This window comes from Lonchura striata, chromosome 11, assembly GCF_050655825.1.
Source record: "Lonchura striata isolate lonStrDom1 chromosome 11, ASM5065582v1, whole genome shotgun sequence".
NCBI lineage: Eukaryota > Metazoa > Chordata > Aves > Passeriformes > Estrildidae > Lonchura > Lonchura striata.
Window position 1 is genome coordinate 5,799,011 of NC_140713.1, and position 26,983 is coordinate 5,825,993.

General features: G+C 43.4%; 2 protein-coding genes and 2 long non-coding RNA genes across 4 annotated transcripts; 2 read left to right on the top strand and 2 right to left on the bottom strand.

Moving 5' to 3' along the window:
- Positions 1 to 1,046: 1,046 nt before the first annotated feature.
- On the top strand, positions 1,047 to 10,935 carry CES2 (carboxylesterase 2). Its single transcript, XM_021548757.3, has 13 exons — positions 1,047 to 1,383; positions 1,910 to 2,114; positions 2,437 to 2,575; positions 2,840 to 2,973; positions 3,421 to 3,574; positions 3,831 to 3,932; positions 4,872 to 4,970; positions 5,449 to 5,589; positions 6,788 to 6,868; positions 7,686 to 7,833; positions 8,452 to 8,601; positions 10,253 to 10,325; positions 10,472 to 10,935. Exons 1-13 carry the CDS (start codon positions 1,305 to 1,307, stop codon positions 10,659 to 10,661), a joined length of 1,695 nt encoding a protein of 564 aa, XP_021404432.3. The 5' UTR covers positions 1,047 to 1,304; the 3' UTR covers positions 10,662 to 10,935.
- Positions 10,426 to 20,410, bottom strand: LOC146766365 (uncharacterized). The gene is made up of 3 exons (XR_014957800.1): positions 20,270 to 20,410; positions 19,873 to 19,948; positions 10,426 to 10,541 (listed from the first exon to the last, which is right to left on the bottom strand). It is a non-coding gene; the product is annotated as an uncharacterized LOC146766365 (long non-coding RNA).
- On the top strand, positions 16,036 to 26,271 carry LOC146766366 (fatty acyl-CoA hydrolase precursor, medium chain-like). Its single transcript, XM_085589418.1, has 14 exons — positions 16,036 to 16,204; positions 17,742 to 17,934; positions 19,672 to 19,816; positions 20,304 to 20,437; positions 20,772 to 20,925; positions 21,816 to 21,917; positions 22,726 to 22,830; positions 22,959 to 23,012; positions 23,488 to 23,628; positions 23,711 to 23,797; positions 24,768 to 24,915; positions 25,104 to 25,235; positions 25,552 to 25,624; positions 26,045 to 26,271. Exons 1-14 carry the CDS (start codon positions 16,132 to 16,134, stop codon positions 26,217 to 26,219), a joined length of 1,716 nt encoding a protein of 571 aa, XP_085445544.1. The 5' UTR covers positions 16,036 to 16,131; the 3' UTR covers positions 26,220 to 26,271.
- On the bottom strand, positions 20,770 to 24,501 carry LOC146766367 (uncharacterized). The gene is made up of 2 exons (XR_014957801.1): positions 24,368 to 24,501; positions 20,770 to 20,993 (listed from the first exon to the last, which is right to left on the bottom strand). It is a non-coding gene; the product is annotated as an uncharacterized LOC146766367 (long non-coding RNA).
- Positions 26,272 to 26,983: the final 712 nt, after the last annotated feature.

The window sequence follows — 26,983 nt, forward strand, 5'->3', positions numbered from 1 at the left end:
GCCCGGCGTCCCCGGAGCTCCGACCGGACCGAGCGCCGGGCTGGAAGCCAATGGAGTCGGCGGCGCGGTGTCCGCCGCTGGAGATACACAGACGCACACAGACACAGAGACACACACACGCACATACACGCACACACAGACACGCACACACAGACACAGACACACACACACACACACACACATGCACACATACACACGCACACACAGACACAGACACAGAGACACACACACACAGACACACAGACACATACAGACACAGACACAGAGACACACACATGCACACACACACAGACACACGCACACACACATGCACACATACACACGCACACACAGACACACACACACACATGCACACATGCACACATACACACGCACACACAGACACAGACACAGAGACACACACACACAGACACACAGACACATACAGACACAGACACAGAGACACACACATGCACACACACACAGACACACGCACACACACATGCACACATACACACGCACACACAGACACACACACACACATGCACACGCACACACAGACACACAGACACACTTCAGTGTCCGCCCAGCTCCGGGCTGGGCCTGGCGCCGCCAAGGATGCTCCCATGCGACTTGTTGAAATGTTCTCTGCTTTGAAAAGTCAAACAAAAGAACCCCACGCAAATTTAAACTGAAGTGGCAGAGTGTAGTAATGACATGCTTTGGCTTCATACACCCCTCTAAAAGGGGATTAAAGCAAGTCTTAACTATTTTGATTTGGTTTGCTTATTTTTCTTTTGTTACTTTTTAGTTATTTGCAATCTCTCCTCCCGGTTGCTGGGGCGCGGAGGGCGGATTAGGGGTTTTGTTGCTTTGTTTTGCTTGTCGTGGTGTTTTGGTGATACTTTTGTTGTTTTAAGAGGGTTTTAAAGAACTTCATAGTATTTAAGCTGTGGAGTGCGTTCAGACTCGCCCTGTTTCTCCGCCGCCAGCACGGACAGCCGGTGAATGAGCTGCGATTGCCGCTCCGTGGCGCCTGCCGGGCGGCGCTGGGCACCGCCGGCACCGGGGAGCGCGGGGCGGCGGTCGGGGCCGCGCCGGTGATCGGGGCTGTGAGGGTGATCGATCAGGGGCTGTGCGGGTGATGGGGGGGCCGTGCCGATCATCAGTCAGGGCTGTGCCGCCCCCGGGTCCGGCACTCCCGTTTGCCTTCGCCCCTCTCGGGGCGTTCCCTGCAGGTTCCGTGCCCCGAGTGCCCTCGCTGGGACCTTTGTCCCCTCCTGTTCCGCAGGAGAGAGTCCCCGGGAGCCCCACGGGGGCTGAAAATGTCTCCTGCGAGCCCGATCGCGCGGCTTTGCGCCTTGTTTTGTAGCGCAGCCTTGTTCCTCGTGTGCGGGACAGAAGGTGAGCCCCGCGACTTGCTGCAGCTGCCGGGGAAACCGCTGCACCAGCTCCCGATGGTTTTTACGAAGGCGGTAAATCTCTTGTGCCTTGGTTACCAATCTGCAAAAATGCCTTCATGATGCAAAAATTACTGGTTTTGAGATGATAAAATGAAAATTAAGTTTTCTGTCTTTTTTAAAAAGTAGAAAGCAGCAACATTTGTGAATTCTCTAAACAAAATATTTTTAAGATCTTGTTGAATGATAGATTTAGCAAATGCCAATGGTTTTGCTGTTTGCTCTGAAATTTGTTCTTGTATAGTGACAATATCCTGCCCTACATGGCTCCAGGTATAAATGGCAGGAGGGTTTGGCAGGGGGTGTCTCTCACTGCACCAAAGCAAAATGAAAACTGAACAAAATTGAAAGGAATAAACTGAAATGTTCTAAATTAAACAGTCAGTTAAAAATACTTAATGGGATAGTCTGTGAGATAATTATGAAGATGCAATTTAATTCATTATTTTTTTATCTATTGTGTTACTTAGGACAGAGTGGTGCTGAGCCAGAGGTGACTATTGCACTTGGACGGCTCAAAGGAACACAGACAAGCGTGAAGGGCACAGACAAGCTTGTAAATGTTTTCCTTGGAATTCCTTTTGCAAAAGCCCCTCTTGGATCCTTGAGGTTTTCTCCACCTGAACCGCCTGAACCCTGGAGTGGTGTGAGAGATGCAACTTCTTACCCACCGCTGTGAGAGCAGTTCTTTTGTAGCCAGAAGCTGCCCGTGCTGCAGAGTTGTGTTTATTGGGGTGCAGAGGCTGCTTCTGCTGAGTTGTTGGTACTTGGTGGTGGATACACTGCCAGTACTGGAGTATTTCTAGTACAGGTGTGGAGATGTGCTTTTACAGGCTGTACCTCTCAGTGATTATAGGTAACACAAAATTCAAGCACCCTGTGGGGATTCAGCTGGGACCAAAAGAAATGTGTTTTCTCTACTGTTGTTACTTTGATGCTATTGTAGGTTTAGTACAAATAATTGTGTTGTTTTTTTTTTTTTCTTCCCTTGGTGAAGCTGTCCTCAAGATCTGTCCCTGTTGAAAATAGCTGAAAAAAACTTTAAAGAAAAGCACCTTGCATTCCAAACTTCTGAGGACTGTTTGTATCTCAGTGTTTACAGCCCCGCTGGCTCAAGCAAGAAGGACAAGTTACCTGTATGTAAACCATTGAACAAACTTGTGATTTATAAAGCTTGCAAGTAATGATTGCTCTTAAGAGAGTTTATTGCTTTTGAAAATGTGATGCTGCACAAGCAGAAATAATATTAGCATGTAAAATTCCAAGATCACCAGTCTGAAATTCAGCAGCCATCGTGCTTCAGTGATTTGGTGTTCCTAATTATCTGACGTTGTTTTCCTTTTTCAAGTGAAATCTGCAAACCAGCGCGTTAAGGTGTGTCTCACCCTATTGTTTCCAAGGTAATGGTGTGGATCCATGGAGGCAATTTTATATTTGGTGGTGCTGCTCGGTATGATGGCTCTGCACTGTCAGCCTACGAGAATGTTGTGGTGGTATTAATTCAGTACAGACTGGGACTCCTTGGGTACTTTAAGTAAGAACACTTATTTCACTTTTTACAAAGTACTTGCTGTCACGTTTAAAGCACGGGTAGTTCTGTTTGCTAAATGTGCTGAACTTTTATATCAGCTTCCCACTGTTAGAGTGGTTTAAATGTACAAAATTCACTGACATCAGGACTTCAGAACACCAAGAAATGTCTGTGCATTCCACCTGCATGGCCATGTGATTGCAGCCTGCTTATTTGATGCTGGGCAGGATGTTTGTTCTGGCCTTTGCTTCCATGCTCTGCTGTGTAAAGCAAAGCCTCGGGTGGAGCACAGGCCAGGGATCTGCCTGAGCCGGGGTGGGCAGGGGCTGAGGTGTGAGCGTGGGGGGCTGGAGGTCCCTTTGCAGCAAACACAGATTGCTGGGGTGGCCTCTGCTGTGCCACTGTCACTGTCACTGCTGCTGAGGAGTGGCTCTGCTGCTTTCCTGTCAGCACTGGTGACGAGCACGCCCGCGGGAACTGGGCGTACCTGGATCAGGTCGCTGCTCTTCGGTGGGTCCAAGGAAATATCGAGCACTTCGGTGGAGACCCAGCATCTGTCACTCTCTTCGGGATATCTGCAGGAGCTTGCTCTGTTTTTGCACATGTAGGTATATAGTAGATAAAAATAAAAGTCTTTGAAAGCTTAATTAATGTAACATTTCATGTTTAATCTGGTTTTTGACCGTAAATTTAACAGCGCATTGGGCTAAATCTGGAGATATAGGAAATAAAGATGTATAAATCCCAAGATGTATAATTCCCAACTGAATCCATGAGTTAATAGACTATAGCTAGCATTAAGTTGTAAGGTAAGGATATTAATGTAGAATAAATACTTTTTGTTCTTCCCTTCTTGGCAGGTGTTATCTCCTTTATCTAAGGGTCTCTTTCATAAAGCAATATCAGAGAGTGGAATTCTAATTCCCCCCAGTAAAAATTTACATCTTTCAACAGATCTTGAGGTAAGCTCATTGTTTTGCATTTAAAGTCTTTATAGCCTAAAATAGGCTTTTCCTATGGGTAGAGGAATACTAAATATCTATCCAGGATATCTAAAGGATACTGAAGTATAAAGGATATATAAGGATATCTAAGGGATACTTCTATGTGATAATTTGTTTAAAAAAGAAAAGGGGAAAATGTCATTGTATACTGTGCAAGAAAGTTGATCCAGTTTATTGTTGCAGCACACCTGTTTAATTTTGGACTGGTTGGTGTTAGAAATAGATTGGACAACTGTATGATTCTAACAGTTGTGGGCTGACAAAGGCATTTTCAGTCACACAAATGCCAAGCTAGGCAAATGTTCATTTTTATATCCACTGTACTCTACACAGTAACGGTGGCATTTATTATGGAAAGCTTAACAAGAAGAAGAATTCAGTTTTTTATTAATCTACAGCCCTTTAAGGAGGGCCTTTATGTGAAGTAAATTAATTAAATATAAAAAAAAAACAACAAACAAACCAAAAAACAAAACCCAAACTTAAAATAAAATCACTTTCTATAAGTTCCTTTTAATATCTTTTCCTGTCATGCCAGATAGTAATAATGTAAATGTTTCTGAGTTTTCTTTCCTTATCTGGTTTATTCTACAAGCTTGTATTATCTCTACAGAAAAGTTTGAAAAGACAGTGAATGGAAATACAACAAGAAAGAGAAGTACACCGGAATGATTTCACTTTGTGATCAAACTGTAGCATTTCTAGTAAAATAAAATACTCAAAGATCTATCAAGCTCACTTAAATCTGCTACTAACAAACTGTATAATATACAGTATATAGTGCTGTATATTATACTTATAGTGCTGTATACATACTGTATAATGCTGTATAAATCATTATATAGCAGCATGTATAATGATTTTATAACAGTGCTTGACTTTGTTGATAATTTTCAGAAAATTGCCAGTATCTTCAAGTGTGAGACAAGCAGTTCCCTCTCCCTGCTGAACTGCTTGAGGCAGCAGGAAGCAGAGCACATAGTCCTTAAGAGCAAGGTAGGTGAGGCTTCATGGCAACAGAACTTTTTAATGGCTCACTTGCAAAACTTCAGCTCGGCCTCTGATCAGAGTTCATTGATGGTCTGTTCCAAAGTTGATTTTTCTTATCTTTTGTTAAAATACTCCCTAAATGTTGAAGTAATTTCACACATCAGTTCTTTCTGGAAGTTTGGCAGTGTCACAGCGCCTGTGACGTTGTGAGCAAGGTCTGAGCATCCCTGTGTTTTAATGTCAGAACAGCACAGGATGAGGAATCCATTACATTCCTCTACATCTTGACCCAGCCAGGCCTGCATTTTATACTCCTGTGCCAAACTAAATTTATGTTACAGTGGCCGTAGATACCTGAATTTCTTAAAGCACTTTTTTTGCAATTAGGACATTTAATGTGGACATCATACATGATTTGAAGGCAAAATTGGAATTACTATTAACTACTGATTTGATCTTTCTTTTTTTTTTCCTCTTCCTTCAGGAAATCTCATTTCTACCCTTAGTTTTGGATGGAGTGTTTCTTCATAAGCCACCTGAAGAGATACTGGTTGGAAAAGAATTCAATGCAGTCCCATTCATGATAGGAGTCACCAACAATGAATTTGGCTGGAATATTAGATCTGTAATTTAATGTCTATTCTTTATTTTTAATGTGTTTCTAATGTTTGTGTTAAGTGATAGGACAAGTCTTTGCATTGTTGGAAATACATACAAGGTAAATATTGCTTACATCCTGGCTCTGCAGTGACCCAGAACCACTGGATCACAAGAGGGTGAGAGGCTTCATCCTGCAGCTTAAACTGCATGGACACATCAGTTGGAACATCAATTTTGTACAATGTTTTCTTATCCTACAATTTTAATCCCTCATCCAGGCAGAGAGAGGAAAAAGAATGCAACAATAAAGGACTTATTACTGAAAGTCAAATAAAGCCAATCCTTTCTCCCACAAGGCTCAGTAGTCAGGGTTGATACACAGTGTGCTTAAAAATGTGCCACTGATCACCTAGACCAGCTTCCCCTTGCTATCATTACCACCCTGCAGAAAGAGCTTTCATTTGAAAATCTCATCTGGGGCAGAGTGAGGGGACAATGCAGGTGTCCAGCCCATTCTCCTTTCTCATAAGAACTCAATGGGCAACTCTAAAACATGAGCAAATGCTCTCAGAGCACAAAAACTGCAGGAGATAGATTTGTCCTCTCCTTTATTGTCCCTTTCTTTTATTTCCTAAATATTCAGGTTCCTTTGTGTAGTACCAAGCATTTGTTCTGAATCTATGAAGCAACTGTCTCTGGTAGTAAGTCCCAGAAGAACAATGCAAAGTGAAATCTGTTTGAATTTATTTTGCAGACAGAAGAATTTTATGTCATGCTGTAAAAGAGCATTAAAACAAGGAAGAACACTGCTTTATCCTTATTTCAAAGGTCTCAGAAAACTGGACTAGAGACAGACTGCCAGTGACTTAAGATCTCCCCCAACAGAATGAAAATAATCCTGTGAGACAGAAGCAGCTTTTCGCTTCAACTCTGCTCTCATGTTTTCTAGTCTTACAAGTTTCTTAATGTTGATTTAAGGATAAACTATGTATTAGGAGTGGTTTTTGTAGAAACCTTCACCAAGACAACATTTACTGCAATAAATACGAGTTTTCAAGACAGCTGCTGCATTGTGCTGCACTTTTGCATATGATATGATGCTTTAAAAATGAACACCAGTAGTAAGAATTAATGGAATAATGTAGTTTCAGTGTTTAAAATAATGGAGACACTGAAAGGTATGCTAATAACATTGTTTGTTTTTTTTTTTTTCCTCTGTACAGACATCAAAAATGAAAAGTTTGAGGGAAATAGGAGATAGAAAATCAATTGCCTCAACTGTAGAGGTTTTTCTACCAATGATTGTAAGTACTGCTGCACAAATCTAATTTGAGAAGTGAATTTTCTTTTTTCATGTATGGAACAGATTTGGGTCTCACTGCTCGAGTCATATTGTACTGAGGGCTGAGGTCATGGTAGGCTTGGGGATAATCCCAGCAAAGTTGACAGGACCAGGGTGTATGAAATTACACAGAAATAGGATTGAATCGGGCCTGGGATTTGGGAAAATACCTTTTTCATTCTAGACCTCAAACAATACTTTTATCTTGCATATTTGTGAGATTACTGCAATAGCTTCCCTAATGTTAAGGTATCTCATGGATAATCTCCTGCTTAGAGAGTTTCAAGGTGTATTTTTCAGTATGTTTACATTAAATGTAGCTTTTAAAGTAGTTATTTTGCACTCCTAGCTTTGAGGTCCATCTTTCAACCAGCAAATTCTAACTTTGAAAATTTACACTGTGTTTGGAGATCCCATTGGTTTTGTCCTCTTGTCTAATGGTCCATAAATCTTTCAAGAACTGAGAATTTACTTTTGTGATTCCCATCTCTCTTCTCCTGACTAAAACAGAAGCTGAAGATACTGTCAGGAGAAACTGCTGGATCTACACTTATTGCTGTAGAGTTTTAACCCAAATAAATCTGGGGCAAATTTCACCTGAGGTGGTTGGTTTGTTTGATATTTTTTGCCTACAAAAAGCATGAATAGATTTTGTTTCCCATCAACATGGCTGCTGTCCTGGACAATTGTGCCTTTGCAGAATCTCTGAAGTTTAAGATGGCAATTTTAGCTACTAATTGAGACAGTGATTGTTTGTCTGTTTGTTTCTTGTCTCTTAGGATGTACCCTCAGATTTTCTGCCCATGATCTTAGATGAATATCTGGGAGACACAGAGGACCCTGCAGAGCTACGAGATGCATTCGTGGACCTGCTGGGGGACATGGCAATTGTCATGCCAGCCATTAAAGCACTGAATTATCACAGGGGTAAGCTGATCAACAGCAGTGGGACACTCAAACCTCCTACTGCAGGCTGGATCAAATGATGCAGACACAAATCCTTCATATGTAGGCAACCCTTCTTGAGACTCCCACTGGGAACATGAGGAATGACACAGGTCTGCAGGGTTGTGTACAGTCCCTTATCTCTGTGAAAGGGTGCTCATAATCACAATATATTGAGAGCAGAGCATGATAACACAGGTAAATATTTACTAACTGAAATATACAGGCTTGAAAATTAAAACATATCAAAGCAACCTTTGTCCTTTGGCCCATGGCTATTTGGGAAATCAGCAGCTCTGTGGTCTGTACATTTTCTGGTGTGCAGGTGTAGGCAAGCCATGCCATGATACTCAAAAGTGGAAATAATTTGATATTTTGTTTTCTGTACATTATCTTAGGGTGGATCTTCCAATTTTTTTCTGTGCAAGTGCCAAGTTCTTAATTTTACATTAAAAGTAAAAGTACATATTTGAATGTAACAATTACACTAGAAATGTGCCCAGTAAAAAGCTTATTTTTTTAAAGTAGTGTTTTGAACAGCTGATGACAGCTGCAGTTTCTGTATCTCTTCTGTAACTCCCTGTATGTTATGTCTTGCAGAGTCTGGAGCTCCTACCTACTTCTTTGAGTTCCAGCACCGGGCCAGTGCGTACCGGGGTAGCAAACCCGACTATGTGAAGGCTGACCACGGGGATGAAGTTGGTTTTGTCTTTGGGGGGCCTTTTCTGGCTGGGGACATCCAGCTCCGCAGTAAGGAACAGCCACCATTCACTTATGAATGAGTCCTGTAACCCTGGCATTTTTCCGTTCACTGTTTTATTAATTTTCATCAGATTAAGGTGCATATATTGGCAGCGAGACCAAGCCATAACCCTTTCTCCTGGCATAATTGGTTTTATGCATTTAACCATCTTCTCCATCTTCTCTCCTTTACAGTTTGCTTGGTCTGAAGCACAGTCAGTACCACATCTTGTCAGCAATTCAGCAAATAGGCTATTTGCTAGAAAATTCACTGTCATTATCCCAGCACTGTGCATGAATTTGCCAAATGGCTTTGGCTGAAAATGAAATTGAAGGAAAGGTCAATTAAACTTCCAGAGTGCTTGGGAAGAGGAAATCCAGGATCTCTACTTTGCCTGAGGAGTTTAGGCCAGTGTCTCCTCCTTTCAGGAAATCCCACGGGCTGTCAGGCTCCAGAGAATGGGGGACTTGGCTTCTTTTGCAGCAAGTGATTCCAGCTGTGTTCAGAGCAAGGCTTGGAATTCCATGGTTTCATTTTCTGTGTGAAGATCTCATGGTTATGTCTGTTTTGTCTCACAGTTCAATTAATGCTTGAGCATTTATTCAAATGGAACCAGTCAACTGAGGGAGGATTAAGGGTGTACTCCCAAAATTTCCATGGGATTCTAGAAATTCCTTCTGGCAGAATCCCACATTGTTATATTCCCAATGAATCCGCCAATCACTGAACAGTTAAGAAACATGATGCCACTTCCTAAGGAACATTATTAATCCAGCAATATCTTTTACTTATATGTGCCTAAGACAGTAATACTCAGCATGAAGTATTTTCTTTCCTGTGGGACAGATTAGGAACAGTTCTTATTTTGACAGAGACACAAAAATTCTGCTTATTTTAAGTGAATTCACTGGGTTTTTTTTCTGCTTTTATTTTTGTGATTTGCACAGTAGTTCATAGTCTGGTCAAGGCCTACATAAGTGAAAGTATTTTCTTTTACTTCTTTGGAGCTGTCCAGCTATGTTGCAAAGCCCTTTGTTAATCTGTTACCAGAGCCTTTTTCTTTTGCCATTTTTTTTTATTTACATACCTTTGACACTAGGAAACACTGAACTGCTCTTTTCTGTTTTTCCTGAATTTATCAAGGGCTTGAGATGCATTTATAATTAAAAACACACAGGAACTGAAATAATTCTCACCTAGTGATACAGTGAGCTTATGTGTAACTGTATTTAAAGAAATACTCTTGAAATGCTGAGAAATTGAGTGCTCTGAATAATAGGGAGAATTCCAGTCCCACAAAACTAGAATGGGATCCAAGAAACACAGCCATCTGGCCCATTCCTGGAGTTGTACTGGGATGCAGAACACATGGGTTTTTTTTTTTATTCTGCTCTGATTTCCTGGAAGGTTACAGGCACATCACCTTATTTCCTTGTTCCCAAATTCCCTGATTTCTACAGGAGGGTAGTGATGCAAGTGGTTGCTGAGGAGTGCTGAAATCCCCTGATGCTTGCTGTATTAGTGATGTTGGCCAGTGGGGTGTTTCTGTTGCAATTGCCAAACTGTTACAGCATATTCACACACGCAAATGCTGCTGCTGTAGCAGCAATGTCTTGATTTCTGCCACACAGAGGAACTATTCTGTATTTTGTCTTTCAGGTGAAGTTACAGAGGAAGAGAAGACCCTCAGCAGAACTCTAATGAAGTACTGGGCTAACTTTGCTCGAAATGGGTACGAATCATGAAATTCATGACAGATATTGCTGCTTTTCACTGACTCCATGGGGAATTGGCTGGTTTATTGATTCAGTCTTAACTTGTATGATTGAATTCCCCTGTGACTGAAAAGGGCACTCTCTTCTTTCCTCTTGCTTACAGAAATCCTAATGGAGAGGGTCTGGTTGAGTGGCCATCTTACAACCTAAATGAAGAATACTTGCAGATAAGTCTACAACAAAAGAAAGACAGAAAGTTGAAAGAAAAGAAGGTAGAATTCTGGGAAAAAGTAATCCTTGAAAAGGCAAATAACAAAAGCACACAAAACAAGAAGTTTAAATTAGAGTTATAGTTTACAGTCTAAACATGCACATAATATGCAAGCTATTAGGATATTTTAAAAATTAATTGAAGTATATTTGAGGATAAAATTGCATTTCCCTCACCTTTTCTTCATTGTTGTCATACCTGCAATTACTCACTGTAATAATTCCAGTTAATCCTGACTTGTCAAATACAGCTGCCAAATTTCCACAATACTCAGGTTCTTCTGGCAATCCCCTATGACTGAAGAGAGAATGTAGCAACCACGTTGTTTTAATAAAGTGAAATCAATGAAGACCCAATTTGTAAGACTCTCTTGATGTCAAGTTTGTTGGAAGCACAAAAACTTTGGTGTGGTGTAGATACAGAAATGTCCTCTGTGGAAAGAAGGTGAAACTACAGAATGTTCTGTTTTGTCAGTTGGTTTTACAACTGAGACAGGATGGTACCTAATCTGTAATAGTAGGACTGGAATTAAGACTCCTCCCAAATGTTAGAAGAGGGAGAAAAATTCTCCAGTACCCATAAGTCTCTGCTTTTGTATTTAGTTGTACATCCCCTACAAGGATTAATATTTCTGCCTTTTTCCCAGTGCTTCTCTCTGTGCTCCAGGCTGTCCCCTGTGTCGCCAGTCAGTGCCACTGTTCCTGTTTGCACTGGCTCACAGCTCACTGCCAGCACTGGGTGTGTCCCAGGGCCCTCACCTTGGTGCTCGGGCTGCCAAGAACAAGGCTTGGGCTCTTCATGGCAGAGTTGTCCATCACTTCTCTGCCATGTCTTTGTCTCCTGTACCTGGCTCTTAGGCTGCTCCAGCTATCCCAGCCATTTCTGGTCACACTGGTGCCTCGCAGCAGTGCTGTAGCTTCACAGATCCTATAGGGCCATGAACATCAGTTCCCCCTCCCTTCAGCTCCCCTCTGTATCTCTGGAAGAATTTGAAATTCTTCATGGTTAGTAATGTCCTAAATGCAACTAGCTACCCATCCCCTCTTTCCAGATTACTTTACTGGAAGGAGTAGAGTGGGTAGTTCTGTTGCCAGGCCAAACTCAGGAGCTGTGATATTTGTCTATTTTTTTCAGCTATTGAAATCTGGACTGGTAGCAGTTTATTACAGTACAAAGAGGCAAAGGTCATCTTGTGGCAGGATTTTTTCATTGACCCTTAACTTATGCATTATTCACTGATTGAGGGCAAGCTGCAAAATCTCTTTAATACCAGACAGGATTCAAGAATCATATTCCTCAGGTGTGTAGTACTGTCCTTTTGTGACACAAGTCTGTCACTGAGTGTTGTGATTTAGAATGGGAAGAAAATTTAGAGAAGTAATATAAAACTTTTTGAGTAACTGACAGTTTTTTAAATTACTGAGGATCCGGACATGTTTTTGTGAAGCACACAAAAATAAAAGATAAAAAACCCCAAGAACATTTTGTTTTTCCTAGATGGTGAGGGAGTGGCAGCCTCAGCCCCAGCCTTTGTCTCGGCTGCGCCAGGCTAGTTGGTTCTGTTGTGGGCTGGGTTCTTTTTCTTTTTTTGGGGCTGTTTGTCGGTTTCTTTTTTATTGGTCCTGTTTTGGTTGGGTTGGATTTTAGTAGCTATTAGCTAGGAAGGTGGGAGGAGAGGCTGGGAGCCCTAGCTGGAGCAGGGCTGGCCACAGCTGCTAAGATTTTGCTGTTAAGTCTCTCTCTTTAGCGTGCCTGAGACTAGAGATCTCTGCAGCTTGTGTAGAGTGCAGCTGGAATGGAACACAGAGAAAACTAAAGACTAACTATGAAGCGAATCTTGACACAGCCCAGCTGCAGCTTCTACTGCAAGCTACTGGTGGGTTAGGTGACTATTAGTAAGTTTTAAGTGTAATGTTAATTCTTTTAGTGGTTTAATCTTCCCTCAAGTGAAAGAAAGGAACAAGATACAAACATATAAAAGAACAACATAAAGACATTGAAGTCAGTGAAGAAAAAGTTAAGTCTCAGATAAGAGAAAGGAGAAGATGCTTTGATCTTAAGGCTGAAATCCTCTTGTAAGCCATAGAGGAAAAAACTCTTTTTTTCTACAACACATGAAACTATAGGGAGATGAAATTGTTCAAGTTAATATCAAGCAAAAACCTCCATGCTAAGATAAGCAGATGTTAAAGTAACTGTAATCCCATGAGAAATATGAACAGAGAAAAAAAAAAAGTAGTCCTGTACTTCCAAGAAAAGAAGATCCCTGTTCCCAGGGATAAAGATGATTTTAGAAATAGATAATAAGAACTTTGAAACAGTGCATCTTTAAAACAATACCCCATAAGTCAACATAGCCCATAAACAACCTGTAAAAAGACTTGTAAAAATAGGGAAGACTTCACAATGTCAGGGTTCTCCAGGTGTGGCAAAATTAAGAGCCATAAGAGAACTGTTTTCTCCTCTTGTGGAGAAGTCTCCATAACTTTAAAAAGAGAGACTTCTCTCCCTTAGTAAACTAAAGAAAATCTATTTTAAATGTAGCAAACTAACTAGAAATCTTAAGTTTCGTTTCTTTACATTGTCAGTAAAAAAGAAAAAGTTGTGAGGGGAGGAGAAGTATTCTAAAAAGTTTGTTTTGATTCTTAGTATTTTTTTTCTTTAGTAACTTTTAATAAAATTTTCTTTATACCCTTTTAAAGTTTTAAATCTGCTTTACCTTTCTCTTAATCCTATCTCACAGCAAGAAGTAAGTACCTTAGTAATTAACCACACTCATCAACACATTAGTTAAGAAATCTCAAAAATAAAAAAATCTAAAATTAACAAACCAAAACCACTACACTGGGGTAAGAGTCTCCACATTTGCAAAGCATATAGGCCATGCTTGCAGAGCCACCAAAGTATCTCCACACAAGCCTGTAGGGATCTAAAGTCCCATTTTTTTGTTATCTTACAAAAAAAGTAGGATTGGCAGAGTTTGCAGAAACTGGTCTGCACACATACTGCTTTAAAAACGGCTGCTTCTCTAGGCCTGTGGATGGGATATGGACTCAGATTTTTTGCAGAGTGGATACTTGAGAGAGAAGTAGTGAGTAGAACAGAGATTGAAGAGAAAAGCTTGGAAATTAAAATAGCAGTGAAGGGGGGAAATAAAAGGAAAGTAAATGGGAAAATATGCAGTCTAGTAAAATCAGCAAAGATCAGGTCATAGAAGATAAACTGGTTTTGGAAATCAAGTTTGTTACAACAAAAGGAGAGAGCAGCAGGTGCTGTATTCTACTGTACTTCTATCCAGGATATTTGGCTTTGCAGCTTGTGGGTCATGAGTGAGATGAGGCATGAGATGCTCCCAGTGTGAGAGCTGAGCCACACCTTGCATGGAAACAGTTTTTCCTTGCTAGGAACTAGAACAGTGCCAGGTAAGAGGAGACCGCACAGCAGCACCCAAGCAGGCAAACAAGAGTACATTTTAGTCCTGTGCAGTGCTTCTGAGGTGTCTCAGAAATCTTCATCACACAGATAGAGGTAAAAGATAACTTATTCTCAGCTCCATCACTGGTACACCAGGCTCCTGTGCCATTAATTGCAATAGACAATGCACACATTTATAATTACTGTAAAGACTGTATATTCAAACAGTACAAAATACTCCTAGACCTGTTTTATTGACCTTTAGTGTCACTCTTAGAGAATTAAAACAGAAGGTCTGACAGGGAACACCTATAGTGCCACAATTCATTGTTATTCTGCAGCAAAGCTTTTGTCCTCATTGTTTTCTTCCCCATCTGCCAGAGCCCAGTGAGCCCTGGCTGTGCCCTCAGCCTCTGGAGCTGCACTCCAGCACAGCCTGGCAGGGCGTGCAGGGCACTGGGGCAGAGCTCAGGAGCCACCACAACCACAGCCCAGGCTGCACACACAGCCAGCACTGCTTGGGCTCACCTGCAGGGCCTGACACCAGTTGGCTCTGGGAGCAGCCAGGTTAAAGGTGACTGGGGCTTCTCTGCAGGGGCTGTAAATCACACCTGTGCACCACACGGGGGAAGATTTGGAGTAAGGTACACGAGGAGCATTTGGAGGAAAGCGCTCAAGCACAGCCACAGCACTCAGGCTTAACAGGAGCATAACAGATGTGCTAAACTAATTGAAAGACTGTGGGTCTTGTAAGCCACTGAGCTGTAAAGAGAGGTGTGAGCAGGAATGGATCTGGAGAAATGGAGCACCTCTCCTGTGGAGACAGGCTGAGAGAACTGGGTTGTTCAGCCAGGTCAGGAGAAGGCTCTGGGCACACCTTAGAGCCCCTTGCAGTAGCCCAGGGCAGCCTACAAGAAAAATGGACAGGGGCATTTGCCAAGGACATGTAGCAACAGGACAAGGGGGAATGGCTTCAAGCCAACTAAGGTGGCTTTAAATCACACAGACAGAAGAAATTCCTCCCTCTGGGGGTGCTGAGGTCTGGCACAAGCTGCCCAGAGCAGCTGTGGCTGCCTCATCCCTGGCAGTGCCCAAGGCCAGCTTGGACAGGAAGGTGTCCCTGCCCATGGCAGAGGTGGCATGAGTAGAACTTTGAGGTTTCTTCCAACCCAAACCGTTCTGTCATCATATCCTCTGATTCTTTGAAATGCTGTTTCTGACAACTGAGAAGTCCCATGACCTGAAATTGCACAACCGCCTTTCTGGGGCAAGAGCTACTGAGTCAAGGGGGAAAAAAAGAAAAAGGCAGAGCCTAATGCTTGCATAAAACAAACACAACCTCCTAGCTAATGTGAGCAGAAAATCTCTACTCAGCTCATCTGTTCTCTCCTTTTCATGTCATCCTTCAATTATGGATGTGAAATGTATTGACATAAATCCTCTGGATTTTCCAGAGGCTTTAGATGTAGAGTTACCACGCAAATTACCACTCACTTAATATTGCTCCCACTTTACATAAGCTGATTCATTCGTCTCATTGTTGTTACTGTATTTCAACACTATTCCAACCGACCCTGAGCACACAGAACTGAGTGTCAGGTGTCTCCTGCACCCTGCAGGAAGAGCTGGGATTTTTCTAGTATTGGTTATTTTGTCAGAGAATAGGCTTTCCGGAGAATACAAATCGCTCAATCTTCCTTCGGTAAAAGTACACTTTTCAGGGGTATCGGTTTGGCCTTGGCTCTAGTGTGCTCGTCACCCGGAGACCTAACAGCAAGTGAAGCAAGCGTAAGAAGGTGGAGCCGAGGCGCCTTGCAGGCGTGTGCAGGGTGAGCAAACCGTCCCCTGGGGCGGCAGCCGGAGGTGCTGCAGCACAGGCCAGCGCTCCGGGAAGGCGAGGGGCTTGCGGAGCATTCGGAGCCCGCTGTGCCCGGGAGCGCGGGAGCGGCGTTGGGAAGGAGCGGCGGGCGCAGCGGGACCCCGCGGGGCAGGAGCGCTCCCCGCCGCCGGCCGAGCGCGCCGCTCCCGGCCTGGCTCGCGGCCGGGCACGCCCTCGCCTCGCCCGTGTGCGCCTTGGGTAGGGTGGCCCAGGGCGAGCCTATAAAGGCCCGGCCTGCGGGCTCGGTGCCAGCGGCACCATGGCAGCTGCGAGGGACACGGCGCTGCTGGCCTGCGTCCTCTTCCTCGGGGGCACGGCGCTGGTGGCCGCAGGTAAACACCGGGGCTACTGCCCCCGGGCATGGAGGGCGAGGGGCTCCTGCAGCTGCCTCCCGGAGCCAGCCGGGAGCAGGGCTCAAACCTGGGCAGGGATGGGCACAAACCTGGGCAGGGATGGGCACAGACCCTGGGCAGGGATGGACACAGACCCTGGGCAGGGATGGACACAGACCCTGGGCAGGGATGGGCACAGACCCTGGGCAGGGATGGACACAGACCCTGGGCAGGGATGGACACAGACCTGGGCAGGGATGGGCACAAACCCTAGGCAGGGATGGGCACAGACCCTGGGGAGTGATGGGCACAGACCCTGGGCAGGGATGGGCACAGACCTGGGAAGGGATGGGCATAAACCTGGGCAAGGATGGGCACAGACCTGGGCAGGGATGGACACAGACCCTGGGCAGGGATGGGCACAGACCCTGGGGAGTGATGGGCACAGACCCTGGGCAGGGATGGGCACAGACCCTGGGCAGGGATGGGCACAGACCTGGGCAGGGATGGACACAGACCCTGGGCAGGGATGGGCACAGACCTGGGCAGGGATGGGCACAAACCTGGGCAGGGATGGACACAGACCCTGGGCAGGGATGGGCACAGACCCTGGGCAGGGAAGGGCTCAAACCCTGGGGACACCTAGGCACAACCTTTGGGCAGAGATGAACAAAAACCCTGAGGACAGCTGGGCACAATCTCTTGGCAGAGCTGAACATAAAACCTGGGCTGAGCTGGGCACCATCCCTGGGGAGAGTTGGGCATAAATCCTGGGCAGAGATGGGCACAAACCCTGAGCTGAGCAGGGCACACAAACTGAGCTGCAGTAGCAGTAATTTCATTTCAGTTTTTAATCTGCTTTCAGTCATTTGTCTTACTTGCCTGCTTTGCAAATAGCAAAATCAAATCCCTGTCCCAAAACCTTGCCCGCTGAGGCCAAACAGCCACAGTAGCATGTCTCTAATTTGATGTTTGAATTTTCACACAGATCTTAAAATGATTCTTGATTAAATGTTCACAGGAATTGTTTGTGCCAGACTATTTCAGCTATGTTAGAAGCTTTATCAGGGGTCTGGAATATATTTTCTCTGATTATTGTCTTTTCTTAATGAGAGCAACCTTATTGGGTTTTTACGTAACAACCCAGCGCAAAACAAAACATTAAAATCTATATGCAACCACTAAAGTGTGTGTGGTAAGACAGTGCAAATTACATACCTGAAGGAGATTGTACATACAGACCAATCAAAACGAAGGCTGAAATAATGTCAGCTACAATGATTTAATAAAGGTATAATAAAAATGTGTTAGAATAAATTAGTAAATCTAAAATTTAAATGAGTAAACACTAGTAATGAAATTAGTAAAATAAAATAGCAGATTAGAATAGCGTACTGTTAAATCTGATGAGAGTTTGTTGAAGCTTTACGTATAAAAAGTACTTTTTTAGGGGAACAAAAGGTGTATATTTAAGTAGCAAATCTAGCAATTACTTTCAAACAGAGCAATGATGTGATTTTGTGCTGCTGTCCCACAGAAGAACCAGAAGCGGAGACCAAATATGGGAGAGTGCGAGGCTACCCATTCACAGTGGACACAGCTGAGAGGACTGTAAATGTCTTTTTGGGACTTCCTTTTGCTAAGCCTCCGCTTGGATCCCTGAGGTTTTCTGAACCCCAGCCACCTGAGCCTTGGGAAGGTGTCAGAGATGCCACTTCCTACCCACCAATGTAAGGCAATGATCAAACCACTGAACCTTTGTAGATGTTATACTCTGTGCACTTCCCTGACACTGACGTGCACACAGGGCCATCCACAAAGACAAATTCCTTGGTGCCCTCTCGTTGCACCTGCAGCTGTTCCAGTGGATGCATTTCTAAAGACACTCTGTGAGCTCACGCATTTTCTGCTGTGAGCTAGGACCAGGGGGAAGTCAAAGCAGGCTCAAAACATTAAAATAATATAAAGAAAAACTTATTAACAGTTACGAAAATGAAGAGTAATAAGAATCAGAACAAAATTTTCAGGATCCCTTTCCTCTCTCCAGAACCTTTTCTTTCCCAATGACAATGTAAAGAAACAAAACCTTAAATTTAATTTTACCACCTCTAGAATAGTCTTTTCTTTAATTCACTTACAGAGAGTAGTTCCTCTTGTTAATGTTATGGAGTGTTCTCCACAAGAAAACAGTTCTCTCGTGGCGCTCTTCATGAATAGCAGCCATCCATGGAAATCTGCAATCATGAAATCCTTTCCATTTTCCACTAGCTTTTCCCACAGCTGTGGTCATGGGCCATGTCAACTTATGGAGTACTGTTTTAAATTGAGCTATTCAAAGGCAAAGGTTCTCATTATCTAGCTCAGAAATCCTATTCTTCCTGGGGGCACGGGATTTTCATCACTCTTCTCTCCTTCTCTGTTCAAACTTCTCACAGGATCACAGCTACTTTAACATCTGTTTACTTAGCATGGAGGCCTTTGCTCAATATCTATAATTGGGGCAATTTCAACTCCCCATACCTTCATGCGTTATAGGGAAAAAGTCTTTTCTACATAGCTTTACAAGAGGATTTCAGCCCCAGAATCAAGGTATCGCCTCATCCCTCCCATCTGGGACTTCTTCACTGACTTCTGTGTCTTCATGTTGCTCCTCTACATTGCCTTTTGTTATTTTCTCTCACTTGCGGGAGGATGGAAGCACTGAACAAGTTAACGTCTCGCCCGGGCCTGCTGATGGTCACTGGCCCGGCCGGGCTCGGGACCTTGTAGCCAAAGCCGTGTCTGGGGGGGCTGATGGCTTCTCCTCCCCCTCTGCAGGGGTTGTGGCTGAACCTCAGCAGGGGTAGAATCCTGGCTGAGCTGGCCCGGCCAGGGCTGCTCCTGGGGGCCGGCGGACTCGGCCTCCGGGCTGGCAGCACGAAATGGCAGCCGTGGCCCGGCCCGGCCTCGGCCCCGCGGGCTCCCCTGCCCTGGCCGGCCCCGATGGAGCGGGCGCCCCAGGAAAGGGTGCCCGACCAGGGCTCGGCCCCGGCACCTGTGTGCCCACCGGAGCAGAACGAGGAAGTTCCTGCATTTCCTTCGACTTCAACATGTGTCCATCACAGAAACGTGTACAGATTTGCAGAGGCTAGAAGCTCTGCAGCACTTCCGTGAATGCCTCCCATGCAAGCCACCACACCATATGTATTTCCTGATATAATTCTGTGATATTTTGAAACATGCTAAAGTGTATCTACATGTCACTGTGTACTGCAGTGGCTTTATTTTTACAGATCTCATTAATGACTAGTCAAAGAAAAAAAATATATTAAAAGCAAAAAAATACTATGTTTGCAGTTGTGACCAATCTAGAAGTGTGCTAGAGATCAGTTTCTGGTTGGCACTTTGCTGTGGAAGTACAAAAAACTTCTCTTCACAACTTTCTGGTTTTAGTGAATTCTCTTGCTTATTACTTTCCATTTATTTAGGTGTCTACAGGACCAAGTACAAGGACAGAATATTTCAGATATGATTACCAACAGAAAAGAGAAAGTTCCTCTGCGAGTGTCTGAGGATTGCCTGTACCTAAATGTGTACACACCCGTTTCTACAGGAAAACAGGAGAAGCTGCCTGTAAGCAAAAATCTTACAACACCTTGAGCAAAATTTTCTGATAGCCAACACTCAACCTGTGCCATGAGCAGACGTGCAGGGGCACTTTTGTAGTGATGATCAACTTCCATGCTTGACCCCAGCAAATATTAGCTGAAATTGAAAAGAGACACAAAATCTTGTTTTACAAGTAAAATTGTATTGTCATTCTAACTAAGCAGCACTTGATTTAATCTAAATGATCTGTCCAAAGACACAGGGCACTGACACAGTGTAGGCACTTAACAAAATCAGTGCCACTATGTAGACCTGCAGGCCTTAGATTTCTGTAATATCTGAAAGATTTCTGAAATATCTGTAATATCTGAAAGATTTCTGTAATATCTGAAATATATTCTGAAAGAATCAGGATTGAAATAACACAAAATATTATATCTTGGGCTATAATTAGCGTTTATCACTGGGGGCTCTTACCTGTGCTGGCTTGATCCTGTTTTTCTCTTCCCAGGTCTTAGTATGGATCCATGGGGGTGGATTAGTTGTTGGAGCAGCTTCATCCTATGATGGCTCAGCAATGGCAGCCTTTGACAATGTGGTGGTTGTAACAATTCAGTACAGACTAGGTATTGCTGGATATTTTAGGTAAGTTGGTTGATCTGTTTTGCCAAAGTGATTTCCAAAAGGATGTGTGCAAAGCCTTTGTAAAGAGGAGTGCAGAAGAATTGCTTATGCAAAGAAACATTTCTGAACTGCACCTGCAAGCGTTGGGGACAATTTCCAGTCCCAAGGCAGCTTCCAGATCTGTTCTTGTGGGGCTGCTGCTCCAGTCTCAGGGCTTCCTGAGCCATTCATCTGTCAGTTGTGTAGGGAGGTTCTGTGTAGAGAATGGCAGATGATTGCTCACACCACAGATTGTGTTTCTTTCTGCCTCTTTGTCTGCACTGAGCATTTGAACAAAGCTGTTCTGTCCCTGCAGCACTGGTGATGAGCATGCCCGTGGTAACTGGGGATATTTAGACCAAGTAGCAGCTCTTCGGTGGATTCAGGAAAATATCATGCATTTTGGAGGAGATCCAGGATCTGTCACCATCTTTGGAGAATCTGCAGGAGGAATCAGTGTTTCTGCTCTTGTAAGTTCACAGTAGTATGGAACTTGAATTACTTAGAGGATAAAAACCCCTCCATCCATTTGCAGTATCTGCATGAGAAGTCAGTGAGAGAAAAGGGATGGTGTTACAGTGACACATCACCTGGGTATTTGAGACAACAATGAGGCAGCAGTACAGCAAAACAATACAGATTTTGAATGATAAAAATGTGTAATTTTCATACTCTAAGGTTGTAGTTAAGTAACAGCATGTTATTCCTTATCTGCTGAATTGAATTCTGCTTGGTTTGGGTTGTTCTTTTTCAATGTAAAAAACCCTCTAAGTCTAACCTCATTGAGAAAAGTCCTTTATGAGGAGTTGTGGGCTCGTGCCCATTTTCTGTTTGCTTTGACAGCCACTTGTGCAAAGTGATGGAGGTGAATACTCCTGGTAGCTGATGCAGCCCTGCAGTTTGTGACCCAGTGCTGGTGTAACATCTTTACTCCAGCACAGAGCACACTGGCTGTGATGCTCCCTTGTCCCGTCCCTCCCACTTTGGTACAGATGTCACAGTGCAGCCAGGCTTCATTGTACATGGCAGACAAATCCCTGTTTCCTCTGGCCAGAAACACTTTCCTGCCCCTCTGCAGCAGAGCAGACTGCCTTGGGCACATTCCCTCTGTACCTGCTTTGCAGGGTGGTGCCAGGAACCTTTGGAAGCAAAGTGCAGTGGGAGGAGAAAGGCGCTGAACTCCTGGTCCCTGCGAGCGCTGCAAAGCACTTTGCACAGCTGGACTATGGTCAGAGGTTACACAAAGACACTCTTACCACATGGGCTTTCAAAATGCTCCAAATGGCCACTGCGGATACTGAAATCTAAAATCCCTGGCTAGAAAACAGTGCTTGACATGCTTGTTCTTGCTTTTTCACAGGTCTTATCTCCCCTGGCCAAGGGCTTGTTCCACAAGGCCATTTCAGAGAGTGGCACTGTAACCCTGGGCTTGTTCACTGACCAGCCAAATGAGGATGCACAAGTGTGTATTTGTGGTAATTTTAATTACTTTTCCCAGGTAGTTCTGTGTATCGTAAATTGTTCAGTCAAAAGTACAGAAACATGGTTTCTTTCTTGTGAATCAAAGCAGTCACTAAAGACAAACAGTGTGCAAAGAGTACATGTTTAAGGATGTGTTGCTATTCAAACAGCCAGATAGCCAGAAAGAGAAAAGAATGAAATGTAAATGAAAAATCTCATGTAGTGTCTTCAAGAAGAGTCCATTTACACCTTTTGGCTGGGAAATTGTATCAGATTGTGAATACTCTTCTCTTCCCCTCCCATTTGATACCTGTAGTCTGCCAATAAACAAGTCTTTATTAATTTTTTTAAAATTTGAGAACTACAGGCTTCTACTCTTTTCTTTTCTCTTCAACTACAAGGAACAATTTCCAGAAACTGGGACCTGAAATAAAAGAGACAGCTCTCTCTAATGACAACTCTTGCTGCAGACAATAAGTCATCACCAAGAGTGGCAGAATGTGCTCTCTGTTCCCCTGCAGATGGTTTATTCTCTACCTCCTTCATGTCACCCAGTCTCCTCAGCCCAGCCTGTTATTTACCAGAATTGTCTTAGAATATTTCTGTATCAAAAAAACTTGAAGGAAGAGGTTTTCCCCTTATGCCCAGCTCATGGTCTGAAGGACTGTGAGAGCTTCCAGTGCCCTCCCTCTGGACCTGGAGCAAGCCAGGCTCCAGCAACCTTTGTGCAGGAGCTTTGCTGGACTCGCTGTCTCATAGAGCCAGACACAGCAAATGTGTTCAAAAATGTTTGTTCTCACTGCTTGCAGAAAATTGCTGCTGCCTCTGGCTGTGAAAAGTCCAGTTCAGCTGCAATGGTTGAATGCTTGAGAGGAAAAACAGAAGAAGAATTACTACAGATAGCACTGAAAATGGTAGGTGAAATGATACTTTGTGCATTTCAATGACACCTCAGACTTTTGCATAACAGAGAATACTCTTTGTGAGCTTTAATATTCAAACCTGAAGTGCATGTAAAATGTGACTTTTCTTGATTTTTCAGGACATGACAGCATTGCAGGTCTGCAAGGACACCTCGCCTGAAAATTGTAAACAGGTTCCTGTCCTGACCTTCTATTCTGCATGCACTTGGAATCACCTGTGGTTTGCTATTGTGCTCTGCCAGGGCAAGGAAAAGAAAATGGCACAGATGATTCTGGAGAACTGAAAATCAAATCATATATTATGTCCAACTTAAAAGTTCTTATCATAATGCTTATGTTCCTTTGAAATTTCAATACAGAAGTGGTTTTTCCCCACTGTTCCACACATCCATGCCCATATTGAACTAAGAAAATATGTAAATTCAACATAATGACTTCTGCTTCACAAACAATATAAATATCTTCACAGACCCTCCTGCCTAGTGCAGAAAATCAGTCAGAAAACACATTTAAAATGGCTTGGATAATATTATTTGTTCTATTTATATTTGGCTTCAGTTTGGAACTGCAGTAAAATCTGAACATCTTTAAGAAGCAAAATTAATGTTTTAATGAAGCTTTCTTTTTCTTTATTCCCTTTTTGTTCAGGATTTCTTTTTCATCAATTCATGTGTAGATGGTGTATTTTTTCCAAAAAGTCCCAAGGAATTACTATCTGAAAAATCAATGAATGAGGTCCCATACATAATAGGAGTAAATAACTGTGAATTCGGATGGGCAATTCCTATGGTAAGAGAATTATAGTGTTATTTAAACATCATTTTTTAAATAGTGGCTGTTTTATATAAGTATGATTGTCTGTGTCATACAGGCAATGAAATATCCTCCTTTTGCGGATGGTCTGGATAAAGATGTTGCACGTCAAATTTTACAGAGCAACTTAGCAGTACTCAATAAGGTAAGAGACCAGTTTCAGAATAACCCAGTGCTGCTGCTTCTCTGCTCTGGCTGTTATTACCCCTGGAAGAACTCATTTCACAGGGAAATGCCATTGTGCTGGACAGCTCCCTGAATTGGGGCATACATGGGCACAGATGTGCTGCATTCCTGTTACCTCTAGTGACTGGAAATACTCTCTACATTTCCAGCCTAAACGCCCCTCTTCTTAAAAAGGAGTTCAGTGGCAATCCAGGAGTACCTAAACACAGGTCACCTGGGACATTTTAGATACCCTCAGGTTGTGCAAGATGTGCAGAGTACCAGCAGGTATGGCAGGAGACCTATGGGACACGACCTCCTAAAGCAGCAGTTGGGCTCTGGAAAGAAAAGCCCGAGAGGTTTGGGGAGCACTGACACCTTTGTTCAGGTTTCTTGAGGTTTTGCTTCTCTGTAATTTATAAATCTCTTGGCTTTGTGGTGCCTTTGTGCTCTCCTGAAACTGCTAGCTAGAGAAACACAGATTAAGAGGTAAGAATTAAGGATCTAGAAGCAGGGCCAGTACTTGCAAGGATCATTCAATGACACCAACCTCCACCATGACCTTGGAAATGCAGAGCCCAGGCTTGTTCTGAATGGGAGAAATTATGGTCATCTACAACAATCAATGGAGTTTATGGAATCCAGCAGGATTTCTGTGCTGTTATGAAGGTGTTTCCACAGTAGAGAGAACAATCAGCATCACTGACTGCTGTTTATCTGAAGGTGGTTGATCCTTTGATCTTGCATCCCTCTTTTCCCTGAGATCACCTGTACCCATAGCTGTGTAACTGCAATCCTGAGCTCCAAGCCACACTCTGGCACAGCTGAGGGTTTTCTCTGAAAGCTGTTGCTGAGGATTTGCCAGGGATGTGCAGGTGCCACACTCACTCACTGCTGTTCCTCCTTATAATGCTCATCATCCTTACAAGTACTTTTTCTTGCTGTTTCAGGGCCTTACATCTGAAGTTGTTGACAGAGTGTACAGGGAGTACATGGGGCATGCAGAAAGCCCTGCTCAGGTCCGAGATGGCCTCCTGGATGCAATGGGAGATGTCTACTTTGTCATCTCAGCTGTGGAAGTGGCCAGATACCACAGAGGTAAGCCAGCAGCTTCAGAACAGCTGTAGAACTCTATCTGGGGCTGGTTTGGCCCGTGTGCAGCACTTTTCACTATCCAGAGAACCGGCAGTGTTTTAATTTAACCAAAACAGTTTTTTCATGGAAGTTTATCATCTCTGGAGCAGGTATTTTCAGCTCTCAAAGCAGCACTTTTCTGTATCCTCTAGATGCTGGCAACCCAGTCTACTTCTATGAATTCCAACATCGACCGAGTTCAGTGGAAGGTGTGGTACCAGAGTTTGTAAAAGCTGATCACGGAGCTGAGATTGCCTTTGTCTTTGGAAAGCCATTCTTAGCAGGTGATGCACCCATGCTTACTCCTTATTCCTTTTAGAACCTCATTATTACTCACTTCAATCACTGCAGGGCTTTAGAACAGAATTTCTCTCTTTGAAGCATTATAAACAATATATTTATATAACTTATATACCATAAGTTTTATAACGATCATCAACATTTTCTGTCTTCACTAGTAGGTACTTTTCATTTTATCTGCAGGTCTCTTCCAGGAAAAACTCCCAACAGCTCAGGGCAACCAGGAGAAGTGTTGCAATTGATATAGCTGATACAAATTATTTACTTTCTAATGTGGCTGTTTCATCTCTCCCTTTGCAGGAGGGGCTACAAAAGAAGAAAATAAACTGAGCAGAACTGTTATGAGATACTGGACCAACTTTGCTAAAAACGGGTGAGAATCACAATGCTGGTTGCAGCTCAAGTTTCGTCTGTGCTGCCCAGAACATACTTACCTGCCTGAAGCACTACTTATATGGTGGTTCCTGGAAATTTGGCAGAATTTAAGTTAAATATTGAAGCAATTTCTCTTCTTAATGGTCTTTTAGAAGAACCTGCAGACACAAGGAAATAAAAAAATCTAAGAGCAGTTACTCCATCTACAGTGGAGGTTTAGATCTCAAATTAATGGCAGCTCTTAGACTTTTGCTGTTCCACTGATGAGCATTTTCATAAAATACTGTCCATTTATTCAGGTACCAGAATCACATCGTCTGGGCTCATCTGTTGGTTTTCTGAAATGCTCTGAAGCTGAGCAGTCAGAGAGCAATGGATTGGCAAAGAGAGAGCTAACATTTCCTTCTATTATTTCCAGAAATCCCAACGGAGAGGGCTTGGTCCATTGGCCGCTGTATGACCTGGAGGAAAAATACCTGGGAATAGACCTGGAGCAAAAGGCAGCAGAGAAACTGAAAGAACACAGAATGCAGTTTTGGCAACAGCTCATGAAACAAAGCCAGACTGGAAGGGAAAAACACACAGATTTATAAGAGCTGTGGAGGGTACAGTTTGCTTTTAAAACCCAAGGGAAAGTCAAACAAACTTGAGTTGTTTTTTTTTTTTTTTGCACACCTGTGGATCTCAAGCAGTGTCATCTGCGCTACCTGGCCACCCCCTTTTGTGCATTTTCCACAACTTGTGAAGAACACCAGTTGTGGCAATTAGTAACAGCTCATTGCAGCAACCATACTGCCACTTCTGTCACACATTTCTTACCCCTTCCCTTGTTTTGGTCTGACACAGCCTTTATGTCCATTAGTGGTGTGTTTGTTGAATCAATGTGGCTGTCCTTGTACATTGACAAAAATCATTATCCTAACAGGACAGAAGAAATGCCGTGTCTTTGGGAATGCAAAGCCATAAGTACAAGTCCTGGGTAGAAGGAAGGTCTCTCATTAGGCACACGTGATAACAAAGTCGTTTCTGACTGGGGAGAGGAAGTGTTCTGTCCATCTCTGGATTTCAAACCTGTCTTGGTTCGACAAGACAGGAGTCTGTGAAGGAGGGCTAAAGCCTCCTGTGCAATGGAGAAGGTAAACCCCCTCCCTCCGAATTACTAGGATTTTTAAATTAAAAGGCTCTCAGGCAAAGATATGGGAATGGGACTAACAATTCTTTACTAGGAGAAAACTAGATAACAATTTAAAAAGGCAAATGCAATCGGTACAAACAAAACTAGTGATAATGTCCACAACCTGAGGAGTCGGGGTGTTGGAAGCAGTCCGGTGGGAATGATAGCTGCTCCTCTTGCAGT